Source organism: Symphalangus syndactylus, chromosome 12, assembly GCF_028878055.3.
Source record: "Symphalangus syndactylus isolate Jambi chromosome 12, NHGRI_mSymSyn1-v2.1_pri, whole genome shotgun sequence".
NCBI lineage: Eukaryota > Metazoa > Chordata > Mammalia > Primates > Hylobatidae > Symphalangus > Symphalangus syndactylus.
Window position 1 is genome coordinate 72,795,805 of NC_072441.2, and position 17,767 is coordinate 72,813,571.

General features: G+C 42.1%; 1 protein-coding gene across 3 annotated transcripts in view; it reads right to left on the reverse strand.

Moving 5' to 3' along the window:
* NOTCH2 (notch receptor 2) overlaps positions 1 to 8,491 on the reverse strand; it is a 167,552-nt gene extending 159,061 nt beyond the window's left edge. The window contains exon 1 of one of the 3 annotated variants that reach the window (XM_063625888.1): positions 8,169 to 8,491. In XM_063625888.1, the coding sequence (XP_063481958.1) occupies positions 8,169 to 8,241 (73 nt within the window). In that variant the 5' untranslated portion in view covers positions 8,242 to 8,491. The remainder of the gene's footprint in view (positions 1 to 8,168) is intronic. The other 2 variants (XM_063625889.1, XM_063625890.1) reach the window with 2 other exon arrangements.
* Positions 8,492 to 17,767: the final 9,276 nt, after the last annotated feature.

The following is a 17,767-nucleotide window of genomic DNA, read 5'->3' on the forward strand; positions in this document are numbered from 1 at the left end:
AAAAGTCTTTGCTGCTTACCACATTTACGATTTAGAGAAGTTAATATATCAGCACTATCTAGTTTTGTGATTATTCATAGTTAGAAACTCAACAGATTAGTGAGTAAACAGTATTCAATTATTCTTATTTGAATGTTGGTTAGGTATACCAATAGAACAACCTCTCCCTGCTAGGTACCAGTTAAAATAGATTATTGAAAATATTTGAGGCTTAAAAACTTCCAGAATCTTCTCACAAAAAAAAAGATGAAAATAAAAAGAGATGAAAAAGAAGCAAACAACAATTTTAAAACGTGCCTGCCTCAGAACAAGGCAGTTTACTTTAGAATGTAACCACAGCTCCTTGTACAACACCTTATTCAGCAAGCACAGCTGTATTTTAAAGGAATGCCATTTGTTAAAAGACAACATATTTAGGATACAGTATCTAACTCCAACCACAATATTATCATCATGTTTTCCTTACTTCACAAAATACACACATATATTCATCATATGAATAAACATATATAAGGGTGAGAGAGCTACTCTTAACCCAGAAACAGGTTCTGCAACACCCATAGATCCAACCTGTCTTTGTGCAACAATGAGTCCATCTTGGCAAGATGTTTGGCTGATGTATTCAAATAACCCAGAGTTCTGCCGACTGCCAGTATCCTGCAGAAGGAACTGACTCGGAGACCAGAAACTGCCCTAGGCAAACCTCCAGGGAAAGGTGCTTCAGTCCAATGGGAAGAAAAACCCGGCCCCTCACTGCCTGGCCAGAGGACCCAGGGTACCATGGCTGGAGCGACGTAGCTCACCAGAAATGCAAGAGGGGCAAGGGATACTAAGGTGAACCCCCAAGAGCTTGTTCAATCATACCTAGTAAAGGCCAAACTATTGGGGAGCTAGTAGAACAGGGTTTTGCCAAGACAAGTACAAAAGGGTGAGGGAGATATTAGTATGATTAATCAATGCCACCTGAGGCAGCAACTCTGGGTGTGTCCACACCACACTTCAGTCACTGCCTGGCTGTGACGAGAAGTTTCTTCAGCCACTGCCACTGAGAACTGCATCTTCCGAAGAAGATATTTCCACCATAACTTGTCCTAGTTCAGGCTTGGCATCCGGGACTAAGAACACAGCACTCTCTCTTGCCACAAACCCACTAACAGACATAATAGACACCACAACATGTGCCAAATTTATATTTACACCCTCACCAGACAAAGGGGTTTTTGTCTTTTCCCCAAGCCAAGTTCTAATACTTCTAAATTACAACACAGAAAGAGGAAAATGGCAGACAGCTCATGACAGCAGACAAGCCCAGCAAGGGTGAGCTGGAGGTCACCTTTCCCCGGTGGTATTAAGACCTGAAGTTTACTCCCAAGACCCTATAGCTCCAAGTCACCCTGACTGCCGGAAACTGCTTTCAGAGAGCATCGATAAATGATGAAATAACTGTATTTCATATTCCTAACTGTGTGCTTATCTGTCTTGTCTCCATGATGATGTCAGCTCCTTGGGAGCAGGACCCAGTAGAATACCCTGTACTTGCTACCACATGATGCCAAGGGAAGCACACAAATTAAGTGTGACAACACACCACAATGCTCCCCCAATACACCACTAAGACAGCAGAGCTACAAAGACAGTAAATGTTAGAGCCAAGGGCTAGTGATTCTACCAGTGAATTACACGGAACCTATATATTTACATACACAAATTAATACAATAATTCCTTTGCTTTTCTTATTCCAAGTTATGGCTTTATCGTCCCCCTTTCTTGGTTTTACTCTCCTTTTTAAGACCACAATGTATGTTCTGCCATACAGATAATATTCCCCTCAAAAAGGAGAGACAGGAGAAAAAACAGATCTACGGCAAACCTCCTACCACTACTAATGATGCAGTTTGTCCCGTCTCAAGCCTATGAGCATATCCTTTCAGATCTGAAGCCACTTCCTTCTTCCTATCAAGGACAGTAATATCAAGTGTCTTTGTGAGAGGAGCAATCCTGTACCCATTCTTGCAGATTATTTTGTTCTGCTCAAGAGGCCCTAGATTCCTCCTTTATTTTCCTTTCCTTATTCCATTTGCTGCAGCAGCCCAGAAACCCCATAAAGCAGGACCGCCAGGAATGAGTGACCTTTATATCTCTCCACACTAACACATCTGAGGGAAACTGCTGACACCAAATATGTGTTCATGAGCTAATGAAGCAGAAATCCTCAAAGGAAGCACCATTTGCAATGGCTGAGGACAGAACTCTTTAGTGGACACCAAAAAGGCTGTGGAACTCCTATGCATTCTAACATCACAGGTAACATTCTAATGGAGGAATAAGGAGGCTTCCAGTAAAGTCATACAACACAAACAGAAGTCTGAAAACGCTGGATTTTGCAAATTTCTTTTAAGACAAAACAAGCAACTTTACTAAACTTATACCATAGCAGCTTCCTCCTCTGTACTGAGGCCAGCAAGTAGGAGGCATTTCCAAGGGGGAAAAATGACCACAGGATCTAGCCAAAGCAACCTGTCTCTAATACTCTCAAAAAACAAACAAACAAAAACAAACACCTTGATTTCCCAGATTCACTCTGCAGTAATTCTAAAACTTTCCTAGTGTAAGAATCACCTGGCTATTTCTTAAACACGCAAATTCCCAGATGACATTCCAGATGCACTGAATCAGAATCTCCATGAGAATACCTGAGCTATTCTTATCATAAGAGAGGTTAGGGAAACTCTCCTCGATAAATGTTATTCTCCCACCAGTGCCCACCTGTGCAGGGAGGTATGAAACAAGTAGGGCTAAGATGCTTTACCTGAGCAATCACCCCAGACATGTTCCTCACTGGGTTTGACTCCTTTTATGGAGAGCTGGGTGTCAGCTCAGTAAAGTCTACAAATAAGCACCTCTTTGGGTCCCTATCACTTGCACAGGTCTCAGGACGCTTGAGACAAATTTCTGAGTAGATGTCAATGAGGACAAGTCATGAGGAGACAGATTACAGCTGAATATAAGAAGATCTTTCTAAGAATTAGAGCTGGCCAAAGATGGAATAAACTGCTGTGGAGAGCTGTCTACCACAAGAGATGTTCAAGAAGAGAGAAAACATGGTACCTCTTGACCAGAATGTTGTAAACATCAGATCCAGCATGGGATGGACAGAAAGACTAGATGAATTTTAAAGTTCCCGCCAATGCATAAGTCAACAAAGAGGAAAATTTCAGCCACTCCTTAATTAATTAAAAGAGATAGCAAAAAAAGTCTGTGGGTGGGGTCAGCTTTCAACTGATCCTATTTCTTCAAAGGAAAAAAGAACACAGAAACACACTCCCACTCACCATCAGCCTCTCCTATACAATGTTCTAAAGGTGGGAAAGCAGGATGCTGTGACTAAGACCTGCTGCTCAGTTGACTCTGAATTTGGGGCACATGCCAGACAAGTTCTGTAGTATAGAGAAGAAATGTGTGTAGCACAGTCCTGGCCCTCGAGGAGCAAAATCATGTGGCAGAGACAACTCAACACCATGTGATTCTCTCAAATATTTATTCATCATATTTCACCTTTACTTTTTGTCAGTAGGGTATTCAGGGGACTCTCTTGGTTCAAAAAAAAAGCAAATATACTTTACTAAATGTACATATTCTCTCAGTCCAGTACAAGTTTGCAATATCCAACTCAATGAAAAACACCTCAAAAAAAATCATCAAAACAAACATAAACTTAGTTAACTCTAATTTTAAAAATAGTATTCCAAAAATGACTTGTCCCCAAAATGATGAAATTACAACAAGGTGTGACTATTCTGGACAAAATAATAGAAACTGCTGGCCTAGTAATACAGTAATACAGGAAGCAGTGGAAGCAAACTTGAGTGAGAGGCAGCGGGTAGATGGCAGTGCCTTTGAAGTGAGATTCCAAAGTCAAAGTGACCTTTATAAATTGCAGAAGTGATCAGAAAAAGAAAGAAAGAAACTCCCCACACAAAGAAATTCAAAATTACAAGTTTAAATGAAACATCTGGGGAAGGGAAAAATTTGGTTTTTCCCCAAATGTAAGGTAAGCATGACTCTTGCAAATACTATTTTTAAAATGTCTAGGAGTACCACAGTTGTCCAAAATAAGAAAATGGCTAAAAATAATTGTTCGACTGAACAAATATTTATTGTGTGCCTATTAGATACCAAGGCATCATGCCAGGTACAGGGGTAGGGTATGGGCATTAGAATAAACACATAAATGAAAAGACACGATTCCTTCCTCATGTACGCATTAACAATAAGCACTTGAGGATGTTATAAGAGTTTTTGTGCACATAAGCACATTTGTACACGAGATGGAAGCAGTGTGCACAGTGAATGAGGCACTGGACACCAGAAGAAAGGAATTCTAGTCTCAACTCCAATTGGCTCTGTGACCATGAACAATGAACATTAGAAAATGGAGGACCAAAACAGTGGCTCTCCTACAAGGTCACCAAACCAATTAATAACAGACCTGGAGAAGAATTCTGGTCTTCTGGCTCCTAGTTCAGTGATCTGTCCAAAATACTACACATATGGTAGACTGACAAAGAAAAGACCTTTTGGTTTCAAGTTATTTGCAGAGAAAGGGGGGGAAACAAAAACAGGAAAATCAGGAAACGGTGGAAGGAAAATTAATAGTTCAAATTTAGGCATTTGAACTGAGACATCAAGGAAGGAAGCATGTAACTATGGACTGTGAACACAATATAAAGAAAATGATGTAAAATTTCTTATATCCTTATTCAAATAATGCCTTGCAGTTTTTTACTCTAAAATCATTGTAGACGTATATAGATAAAGGGTCAAAATATGACATACATGAATGACATTTAAGGAAAAAGAGATAACAGAAGAAAAGGGAAAAGGAGAGGTGATGAATTTATAATATCCAAATATATGAAGCCCTTCTAAAGAGTCAATGCAGACACACTGCACCCAGATAAACAGAAGAAATGACATTATATTCTATAGCTCTTAGGTTAGCAATTTTAAAATTCCTGAAGTCAGAAGCATTGAACACTGGAATGACTAAGGTTACATTCGTTATGGAAATTTCTTAAATTTAGAAAGACCTCATACACACACCTGAAGGTAAAAAAAAAAATGTACTTAATCAGTGGGTTGCAACCAAGTTACTTGTCAGAATCACCTGTAAACCTTGAAAAAACATGGATTCTCAAACTTACCTTATCAGAATCCCTGGGTGCTGAGTCCAAGATCCACCCCAACAGATTTTGATGTAGCCAGGACACACAGCTTTTTTCTACCACAATGGGAGAGGTAGGGAGGAGGATCACTAGGAATGGCATCACAGAGTGGGAACTAGATCAATGCAAATTTTGTGGGCAAAATAGAATTTCTGTGGGTGTGATATTTTTAAAATGTATTGTAAGGCTGCTCTGAACCATCCAAGCATATCCCACTGAATTTAAACATTCTCTAAAGGTCCTGAAGTCAGCAACTACAATCCAGGTGAACCAAAAGTTGCTCCTCTATGTCACAGAAGCCTACAGGAAAGGCAGTAGGATGGGAATGGAGCAGAGAGGTCCCAAGAAATTATGGGTAAATATTTTTTAAATGTAAACATTCAGAAAAATAAGAGAGACTAGGAATCACTCTCCTCCTCCTCTCCACCACACCAAAAAAAAGGAATAATAAGAAGAAAGTGAAAGGAAAAATAGCTTTAGGTTAAATTTCACCTCCATCTGAAAGAAAATTACTCCGATTTTGTTTAAGCAAGAGAAGAATTCAGCTGAGAAATTATCTAGCAGGCAGCAAAATCAGGGAGTCACTTCCCATTGCAAAGCAAAAGAAAACAAGGAGCAAGAGGATGGTCCTGGATAGCTGTTTAGACAATCAGACATACTGCTGACATCTCCTTGCCTTAGAAACTCCGTGATGTTTAAATTAACAATTGGCCACAAGCCAAACACAGGAACACTCAAAAGTTTAGAAGGGTGTGCTGTTAATTGGTACCTTAGCAAAACACAATAATAAATTAAGAGGATTCAAGAAGCCTTCACTGTAGACTCTAAGAAGATTTAAGATTTGTACCAAGAAACAGGCTTCTACATCTCTTCGATTGCATTAGTTTAGCATCTAAAGAACACCTGTCTAAAAATCAAAATATCTAAATCCTATCCTTTGAGTCAACTTGACTAACACTCCACTTGACTACCTAAAAGCTAGCTAATAATCGCAGCACCTCAGCAGAGCAGAGGTGGAGGGCATAGTTTTATGCACTGAGATCCTATAATAAAAGAAGCCCTATGGGTCAGAGTAATCCCATTTCTGACATCATATTGTCTAATACTTAATTTTGCAAATCACTTTCCAATCATATTTATTATTCCCTACAATTCTCTAAAGCAGGTTATTCCTTTACTCCTGCTTCATAGGTGAGGAGACTACATATCATGAAGATTAAGTTATTTACCAAAACAAGTTAATGGTAGACCAAGGATTATGACTCTCAGACTGTCTCATTGATTATACTCCTCTCTATCCTAAAGCTACACTTAAAGCTTTCACTCAAAGAAAAAGGAAAAGCAAAAACACCATAATATGCTCTTTATTAAATGCTTCAGAAACAACAGCTCTGCTTCATCACTACAAAGCCTCCTGGTCTACTTCTGAAATTCTTAGTGACCTAGACGTGTACGAAATTTGAACTTTCCAAGAAGTATCCAGTTGGTGCTGAACAACCCAGTACTGTTTTCAGGTGATAAATAACCTTGTTCTCTTTTTAAACATCTGCGATTGACATGTCGACTGACTGTTAACAATGAACAAAGACTATATTTTTCTGAAGCTCATCATCTTCCTAACCTTAACTAGTATATGTAGTTCATGTACTAGTTTTTTTAGTGAAGGTAAAAATCTTTGTTCAGATTAGGCTCAGAAAAAGAAGGGGCTCCTTTCCGTTCAACAAACATGCACAAGACACCATCCCACTGGGAGCATCAATCTCAGAAACAGTAAAACACAGCCTCGGCCCTGAAAGGACTTTCTGAACACCTTTGGAGTGTCATCCGTTTAATATACATTATTTTAATTAATCCTATTAGCTGGATAATTTAATTCCCATTTTATTGGTGAGTTCATATAGCACAGCTGGATTTGAATCCAGGATTACAGAGCAGGGCTCCAAAGCCCAAGTTCTTTCCACTAAAGAGTCTGAAGAAATGTAGAATCTAAAAGTGTGGGTGGGATGGGGAAGATATGATTTGATTCCCTTTCCTTGGTCCAACCGTGTTAGAAACATCCAACCATAAAGAAGCTTTCTAAGGAAGCCCTTTGAATTAACGTATCCACTTTTCCTCACCCGCCCGTGCCCCACCCCCAGCCATGCCAAAGGAGCAGCAAATGCTGCTGCCAGGTTGGAGGAATTGGTGATCGTCACACCACATTCCTGGGTCTGGACACAGCCTGAAACAGCAGCAGAGCTCCGCGCCTCGGAAAGAATAACAGCAGTTGAGATTTTTAAATCATGTGCCTCAGCATGCAGCCACACCAGTTGCCCTACTTCTCCTGCCTCCACCTTTCAAAGACGCGAGCAGTACACGCGGCTCCTCCGGTCTTTCGGTGGGGTCGGAGTGTCAAAACTCAGGCGCGCCGCAAAACCCCGTCCCCATCCAAACCAAGCCCATACACCCGGCCCATGTGCCGCCCCCTGGCAAAGGCGAGGCTGGCTGCGAAGGTGCAGGCCGTTTGGCTTGGCGGCCCTGCCCCCGCTCTCCACGCCAGAATCTGGCATTCCTTCGCTCAGCTCCTCCGAGGCCCGCCGTCGGCTCTCGCTCGACCCCAGGAAACGCGGAACCTGAAGGGCAAAACTGCCCACCTCCCTGCACCCTGGCACTAGGAAAAAGGAGTTTCTGAGACTTGCTGCCGGCCTCCCTCCTGCCGAGGAGGCGTGTGACGGGTCTCGGGCCGCGGGGAGCAGAGGCGGCAGGGAACGCCGGGGGTCAGCGGGGCACCACGGGAGGGGCCCCCGGCGATGTCCAAACTCTTGGGAATCCAGCGAGTGGCCTCGCTCCGCGCCGGCGGCCGAGCCTGGCCTTCCCACACAGAGGAGGACCGAGGGGGAGAAGGGTCGCCCCAGGTGGCGGCCTCGGGCGCCGCGGACAGCGCCCCTCAGCCCGATACTCACCACGCGCAGGGGCCGCGCAGCACAGCCAGAGCGCCAACAGCGCCCAGTGCAGAGCGGGGCGCAGGGCGGGCATCTTCTCGGTGGCCTCCGCCGCCGCCGCCGCCGCCTGGGCAGATCCACATGGGGAGGGGGTCCCAATAGAGGAGCCCCACTCTCTCCTCCCCTCCTCCTGCTTCAAAGGCTCAGGCCCTGGCGCTACGCTCCGAAGCCCAGGCGCAAATGCCTCGACTCCCCGCGCCCCGAGTCCGCCGCTGCTCGGCCGCCGCCTCAGCCGCCGCCCGAAGTTTGGCTGAAACTTTCTCGGGTGTGCAGCGAAGCAGCCTCGTGTGTCCTTCCGCCTCAGCCGCCTCCTCCCACCGCAAGCCCCGCCCCACTGTCGCCGCGGCCTCGGCCCCGCCGCCTTGGGCACCCAGGGGTTTCCCGCAGGAAGAAGCGCCGGCCCGAGCTCCGCGCGGAGGGATCTACTACGAGTCATTGGCCCCGACCGCATCCCTCTCCAGCAGCCCCGGGGCCGCCTCGCCTTAACTCGATCAGGGCTGCAGCGGCTCGCTGGCTTGGCCAGTGAAGAAGGGGCGTGGGGGTGAGGGGGGTGGGGTAGGACTCTGAACTTCAAGCACTGGAGTTTGCCGGGATCGTGAACTTGCAGGGAGAGGCGGCCCTCATCCAGTGAGGACTGTATCGCCACCTACAACCACACATCCACACATTGCTTTGCTAGCTAGAGGAATGCGCTGGAGTAGGACCAGTGCTGTCAAAGAAGGAAAGCGGGCCAAGGCGCCAAAGTCCATTAAAAAGGAATAGAGCCATCACAGAGTGGTGCTGCCCCATTCATTCATTCATTCATTTGTTCATCCGTGTAGCGAATATTTTAAGTGCCTTACTTTGCGTAGCTGTGTGCTTGGCAGTGGGATGATACCAAAGATGCACAAGTAACTTTGAGGACCAAGACTTTGCCTCTGTGGGCTGGGGGATTCAGGGAAGGCTTTCACAGAGGAGCTGGGATGAAAGCAGGATCTTGAAAGGTCAGTAAAATTTGTATAAGACAAGGAGACCAGCTAAGCTAAGGATATTCGTTCTAACACTGTAATAGCAAAACCTTGAAAATAACATAAATGCCCACCCTCAGAGGAATGGATGAATAATGTATGGTATATTTATAAAATGAAATGCAACACAGTAATTGAAAAGACTATGGTTATTTATGTCAATAGGGATAAATCTTAAAAACTAAATGATAGTGAAAAAACTGATCGCAGAGGGAGACAAAGTATACCATTTATGTATATTTTTTCAAAACAATACTACACATTATCTGTGGCTGCATATATATAGATATAGATATTAAGAGACTATAACCAGAATAGTACTTACTTCCAGGGCAGGAGAGTAGGGGGTGTGATCAAACCTGGGTACAAGTGGGCTTCTAAGAAAAGAGCTAAAAGTAAGAACAACAACAATAGTTGTATGGACATATCATTCCAGGAAAGAGCCCTCATGAAAGCAAAGGTATAGTCAAAAGAGTAAGTAAATGAGTTCTGTCTCTGTTAGCAGTGAGAGGAGTCAAGGACGGAAAGGGGGTTGGGACCAAATTATGCAGCCTTGAATGGCAAGCTGAAAGGGTGGGGAGGCAGCTACCTCTTAGGTCACATAAAACTATTGAAAGTTTTTGAACAGAGTTGAGACTGATGGAAAGGAAGATTGCTCTGATAATTCTGTAGAAAATTGATTGTTGGGAGCAAGAGGTGAACTGGAGCCCCAGGACCAGCCAAGAGTTGGTGAACCGTCCAGGCACAAATTTAAGAAGACCTGAACTAATAAGGTAGATTTCAGAAGGAATGAATCTGAGACAATGTTAAAGAAAAAGAAAAAAAAAATGGGGGTGTGACTAATTGGATGTGGGAGTTTACAATCCTGTTGGGATGGGAAATCCTACCCATAGAACCTCTCCCTGACTCCTATAGGATAAAATTCAAACTTCTAAACATGGTACATACAAGGCCTTTTCGTCATTGGGCCCCGTCTCCTGTCCTCCCTGCCCCTGTTGTGAACTTCACACAATAACAGTATTGACTAACTTGAGATTCCCCCAAACATATCTTGCTGTTTCTGTCCCTGTACCTTCTGTTCCTTTGGCTTGGAATGACTCCTGTAGTCCCCTTCCCTCCTCCTCTTAATGAACTTCTAATCATAATTCATCCTTCAGTCCAAAGAAGGCTTTGCTGACACCGTAATAAATTCCTACCCCTAACAGACAGTCCCTCCACTGTCTTCCACTGCTGCTTCTTTATCTTACACCGATATTTATTTTTCACACAGGACTCTTTGTATTTCTGTGTTCTCAACTACGTTTTGAGGTCCTTATGGGCAAGGACCACAACCTATTAATCCCCAGTGTCTATCACATAATAGATGTTGAACTAGAATGTAAAACAACACTAAGCATGTGCAAGTCAGTATGGGCGTAGACCTATGAAGTTCCAAAACTGCATGTTAACAAGCACTTTAGGCAAGCAAGTACTATTAGTGAAAGTAGTCACATTGAAATACTAGAAACCCTTTTCAAAAATAACGTAGTCAAAATATTTTTGGAATTTCTCTTGTGCAAGTATGTTCAGAGAAAGATAACATTATTTTTCAGTTGTTTACCCACAGTGTTACCAGTTCGATCTTCCTCTTTACTCACTAAAGATAATTCATAGTGACTTGGCTACCTACAAATTTTAAAAATCACCTGCAAAGATAAGTTTTGTCACTATTAAAATATATTCAGAAGAATATAAGATAGTTATCCCCAAAGAGCAACTCTAGAAGCGACTGTAGCTATGACAACATTATTAAAATAAATGCACAGGCCAGGCGTGGCGGCTTATGTCGTAATCCCAGCACTTTGGGAAGCTGAGGTGGGCAGATCACCTGAGGTCAGGAGTTCAAGACCAGCCTGGCCAACATGTTGAAAACCCGTCTCTACTAAAAATACCAAAAATTAGCCGGGAATGATGGCGAGCACCTGTAATCCCAGCTACTCAGGAGACTGAGGCGGGAGAATCGCTTGAACCCAGGAGGCAGAGGTTGCAGTGAGCCAAGATCCTGCCACTGTACTCCAACCTGGGCAACCAGAGCGAAACTCCGTCTCAAAATAAAAGAAAAAAAATAGGTATGCAGTTTCTCAAAGTAACCGTTTTAAAGAAAGCAGCTATTATGTTCACATATAACTTTTGTTGAATGTGTTACAATATGAAAACTTACTGCATACATTCCGGTAAGGACAAGAGAAGTAAAAGTAAATATGAATGGAAGTAAGGGAAAAATATGACTGAAGACATTTTTTAAAGATAAGTTTTAATGATAGAAAAATATGAATAAGGGCTACCAATTGTTTTAATTTTAATCAAAACTAAAAATATACATCTATATCTTTACTGATTTAAACTCACATAAAACTGCCTTCCAAAATAAATGCAGAATTGGGCACTTAGTTGTTCTATGTCTGTCCTCTCAGAGCCAATAAGCTGTAAAAAACTCTCAAAATAAAACTTTTATTTTCTGTTTTGCCCCAGTTTCTATCACGTAAGTGCTCAATAATATATGTTTTACATAAATGCTGAATGAGGAACATATATCTCTATATAAACTGGGGAGAAATGCAAGACGGGAAGAATGTCTCGGTGTGTTGGAGAAGTTGAAGAAGAGATTCTGGGGTAGCTATGACACATAGATTGAGCTACACCACGAATCTCTCCATGTAACCCAGGAGCCCAAGGATATGTGATGAGATGTTTGTGGAAGCAGGAGTTAAAAGGAAGATTTCGTTTTAATAATGCCTTGCAGTTGCGCAGTGATTTAGACGTTCCAAAAACACTTTTAATTATATTATCTCATTTGATCCTCAAAACAATCATGGGAAATAGGCACCCCAGTTATTATTATCCCTATTTCACAGATGAAGAAACTGAGATAGAGCTTTAAGTATTTTGCCCAAGGTTAAATAAGTAATTAGTGAGCTGAGACAAACCCCCCACTATTTCTGTCCTCTTACTCAGTCTCACTCCACTGCATCTTTGTGCAACAGTGTCAAGAACATCCAAGATGATATTTAGTGTGGGGACCTCTGCATAGAGGAACACCAGCTTCTTGTCACTTCCATGTTAGTACAGAACAAGCTGACCCACTGTAACTAGGAGACATAAACAAGTGAATACATTCTTTTAATTTAAAATATTTTTTGAGGGCCTGTTCTCTACAAAGCAAATACTAGGCTCTGCGGCAATGCAGAAATAAATAAAACCCAGCCCCTGTTCTTTAGAGATCACAGAGCACTGAGGCAGGCCAACATACAAATAACATAACTACAACAGAGATAAAGCACAGGGATATGGGAAAGTAGAGAGCACTGGGATTAATTTTGAGTCCACTTTCCTCTCCAGTCCCCAGCCTGAAAGATATGAACTGTGGTGGCCTACACAGCTGGACTGTAAACCATGTGACAAGAGTCATTTCTTACCCCTTATTCATGTTTGTAAACTCCACAGTAGTTGGTTCTTTGCCTTGCATAGAGTATGTGCTCAATAAAGACCTACTTTTTGAAAGGTTCACAAAGTTCAGCCAAACACAGGACAAGTTCTAGAAGACAAGAAGTTAACCTCAAGATTCAAACTAGCTCTGAGAATTAAGAACCAGCCAGACCCTTCCACTGAGCCTAGACCAAATTAATTATCTCTGCTGTAATTAAAGGAATCAGTAATATAAGTGATTGTAATATGGGCGATATAGATTGCTTGTGTCCCCACCCAATATCTTATTTTGAATTGTGATCCCCATTTGTCAAGGGAGAGACCAGGTGGAGATAATTGAATCATGGGGGCGGTTTCTCCCATGCTGTTCTCCTGATAATGAGTGAGTTCACGAGATCTGATGATTTTATGTGTTTGGTAGTTCCTCCTGCATTCATTTCCTTCATGCTGCCTTGTAAAGAAGGTACCTTGCTTCTCCTTTGCCTTCTGCCAGGATTGTAAGTTTCCTGAGGCCTTCCCAGCCATGCTAAACTGTGAGTCAGTTAACCTGTTTCCTTTATAAATTACCCAGTCTTGGGCAGTTCTTTACACCACTGTGAAGACAGACTAATACAGTGGGCTTGTTGACATAGTTTTGCCCTTTTATGAACGTGATTATCTCAATTTTATTGATGTTAAGGAAGGACACAGTGGCTCACGCCTGTAATCCCAACACTTTGGGAGTCCGAGGCAGAAGGATTGCTTGAGCCCAGGAGTTCAAGACCAGCCTGGCAACAAAGTGAGACCCTGTCTCTACAAAAAATCAAAAAACTAACTGGGCATGGTGATGCATGTCTCTAGTCCCAGCTACTCGGGAGACTGAGGTGGGAGAACCACTTGATCCCAGGAGGTTGAGGCTGCAGTGAACCATGTTACCACTGCTGCATTTCAGCTCGGGTGACAGAGCAAGACCCTGTCAAAAAAAAAAACAAAAAAAAACTTACCTAGAAATTTCAAATCTTCTGCTATGCATGAGATAAGCAGGAAAATTCATATAGGAATGCTCACTGTATCACTCCCTTAAAATCTCCTTTTAAGCATTTTATGCTAGGAGGTATTACACTTCAATTCCTAAGTAGGTGTGTACTTCTTGTATATAATAATGTATGAAAGGGTTGACCTGTATGCACCAAGATGTCTCCCCAATTTAACAATATCATAAATTCACAACTGTGTAATTATCAAACCACAGTATTATTGGATGAGTCTCAGTGCTTTAGTCACTAAAATGGTTATGCAATTTTGAATATTTATTGACGTTGTTCTCAGGGACGGTTGAATTGTTTTTACTCACATTCTTATATTCTTCCTTCATGATTAGCCAAGACATTCTTGACAGCAAGATTCAGGCACACAAAGTTTCTACCTTAAAATATGGAAAATCTTCATACCATCTAGGTACAGATCATAGCTAAGTCCCCCGAAGAAAAAGAAAATGGAAACTTTTCTTATTAAGTGGAATTCAAAATGGTTAACTAAGTGTAAGAGAGGGGGCATCAAAAGTAAGGAAGAGAAATCCCATTATAAAAAGTATGCACAGGCCAGGCACAATGACTCACACCTGTAATCCCAGCACTTTGGGAGGCCAAGACCGGAGGATCGCTTGAGCCTAGGAGTTCAAGACCAGCCTGGGCAACATGTTGAAACTCTAACTCTACAAAAATTAGCTGGGCATGGTGGTGCACGCCTATGGTCCCAGCCACTCAGGAGTCTGAGGTGGAAGAATCACCTGTGCCCGGGAAGTCAAGACTTCAGTGAGCCATGATCACACCACTCTACCACTCCAGTCTGGGTGACAAAGTGAGACCCTGTTTCCAAAAAAAAAAAAAAAAAAAATGCATTAAAAAATCTCCTTCTAAGTAAGTAATTCATCGGGAGATAATTAATGGCTGGCAACAGGTATTTATAATGGAAGCATACATGGCCTTAACAATAGGGTTTGCTTCTGAAAACACTCTAATTAAAAAGGGAAAGAGTAATTTTATAGGAAAGTACAAATCAGTGGTGTGTATGTCTACTAGTGTGTGCAAAGAGACAGAGGTGGTAATTGCTAGACTCAGACCACGTATCAGCAACAACTAAACATAATGACCTTATAAACATGCAAATAGGATTTCTGACAAAGCCAAAAGTACATCATTATTATTATTCATCAATGTGGAATGGAATGTGAAATTGGAATCAGCAGGTGAGGGGTGATTGTACCTGAATATCCTGGATACCAACTTGTTTTCGTTTTCGTTTTTAATCGTTCTAATCTCTGTTAAGAATAATGTCACATGACTACTTTATCCTCTTTCTCAGACCACTGATCCAACCATTTTTCTTTCACACTTTTGCCTCCTTTCCTCTTATAACACGTACTAACAGTCTAAGCAGAAAAAGAAGAACAGATGGTGGCAGGACCTGGAATGTTTACCCCATTAAGATCTATATCTGAATCCAGAAGGAACACCTCATTGCCGAGAAGAGCCCTACAGACAGTTCACACCTCTGTTTCTTTTGCAAGATATAGCTACCTCAAAAAATCCTTCCTTAATCAAACCCTTATGGCCTGGAATCCTTGCCTTTCTGCTGATGACTGTCATTTTAGAGTACTTACTAAAGACAATGGTTGAGGAAATAGATATTTTAAAAATAAGGGAAGAAGTGGGTAGGGTAAACCCAGGCTTACTTATGTAAACTCCAAGTGCTGAAGTTAGAAGACAACCTCTAAGTTACAAAAAAAAAAAAAAAGGGCAAAGTTAGAACACACAAAAGATAGTATAGTTCCTTACCCATCCACCACTTGGTTTTGAGGAGAAAAGGGAAGTAAGAAGAGTTGAAGAGAAGAAAAACAGAACAGAAGAGTGGTAAAGGAAGATGAAAGGGTGCTCTGGAGTACTATGCACCTGTTTAGAAGTGGGGAAGTAGCACAAATGCTAGCAAAAGAAGAACCACCATGGAGTTCCTCCTTGCACATCTCTCTCCCCTTCTGAAGGCCTAGGGTGAGCCCACAGCATTGTTCCAGCAGTGAGCGTGTCTTCACTGCCCCCTGAGACTCTCTCACAGCCCTTAAGATACCTCCCTGAAGTCCCTCCAAAAAATTCAGTGTGCCCCTAGGCTAAATCAGTTTCCTCCATCATAAATACTCATAGATGACACAATAATAAAGCGTTAATAACGATAATGGCAATTTTGTGTGTCAAACATTGTATTAAGCACTTCACCTGCTTTATTGTTTGTAATGCTTCAACAGCTTATGAGTAGGTATTATTATTTCTACTTCACAGTGCAGAAAATGAAACCTGAGTAAGCTGTCTCAGATCACACAGCTGCTAAGCAGTGGCACAGGGATTTAAGCCCAGGTCCATCTGATCAACTCCGATGGCACATAGTTGACCTCTGCATTGTCCCGCCTGCCCACAGGTCACTGCCTCAGTGATCCAGTCCCATCCATTGTTTAGATGACCAACTTAACTACTGAATAAGTTATCCTCGAATCATTTATTGTAAGCCTAGTCTCTCAAGTTTATTGTGAGTCAAGGGCTAGGTCATATACCTCTTTTGTGCTCTTCTATATCGTGGCATCCAACCTCTTGTCAGCTTCCAACTCTGGGTCAACTTAAGGACTTCTTTTCCTGGCATCTGCCCCTCATGTTGGGAGATGTTCATACAATTCTATTGATTGGTTTCACCTTACGACTTTTTATTTTGAAATACTCTCTTCTAAGTGTTCCTAATAAATTTTTTTAAGCCAGCAAGGAAAAAAAATTCTATTTATTGCCAACTAATTATAAACATTAAAACATCAATTTAAAATTTAAAGGAAAAATGACCTATAATACCACCACTGATAGCATTTTCATGTGTTTTATTCATTTGTTCTTCATATGTATATTCTTACAGAGTTGTAATCAAGACATACATATAGTTTTGTTTTTTTGAGATGGAGTCTTGCTCTGTCACCCAGGCTGGAGTGCAGTGGTGTGATCTCAGCTCACTGCAACCCCCACCTCCCAGGTTCAAGTGATTATCCTGCCTCCCTAGTAGCTGGGATTACAGGCGCATGTGACTATGCCCGGCTAATTTTTGTATTTTTAGTAGAGACAGGGTTTCACCATGTTGACCAGGCTGGTCTCGAACTCCTGACCTTAGGTGATCCACCCGCCTTGGCCTCCCAAAGTGCTGGGATTACAGGCATAAGCCACCATACCTGGCCGACACACATATAGTTTTTATCCAGATTTCTTAGGCAATTCATATACCATAAATATATTCCTTTGTTGTACATAGTTGCCATACATAACATTGTTATTGTCTGCAAAATATTCCAGCCTTAATTAATATATAGAGCTAGAATACTTTCTATATTAGTGCTGGGATCTGTATCCAGAAGTTGTCCATCTTATTTCAGAGACAGACTTTGGGGACAGTCCCTCCATACTTCTTTTATTGCCAATCACAATTGGATGAATAAGTGGACTCTTTCTTTATCTTGTATCAGGGAGATGGATCAGCCCAAAAGAATCCCCTGCTGTTGCTCTCCAATCCCCTCCCTAGCATTTACAAGTCTTCACCACTCTCCTGTAGCCTCTTTCCTTCTTTCTGTTCTCCATTTTCTTCCCAGCAAAAGGCTTCACTTCCTACTTCACTAAAGACATCTCCTAGTTCAAATATCACCTCCCCTGCAAAACCTTCCCTAGCCCTCACCATTTCTACAATGACAGGCCATCTAAGGACTCCCTACCATCTCCCATCTCAACCTCACAACTTATCACTTATGTACCCACCTTTACTTCCTTCTGTTGTATCTCAGAAAAAGAGTCTTTCCTTCTTTCAATGCTAATTCTTCAGCATTGGCCATTGATTTAATTCCCTTCTGCCTTCTCCAGGACCATTTTGCATTCATTACCCACTGATTCCCACTGTCTCATCATTCATCTTTCCCTCTCTACCGGCTTAATCCCTCAGCCAACAGTTTTCTTCCAGACACACACACACACACACACACACACACACACACACACACACGCACACATTTTCTATTGTATTTCTATTTCAAATTCA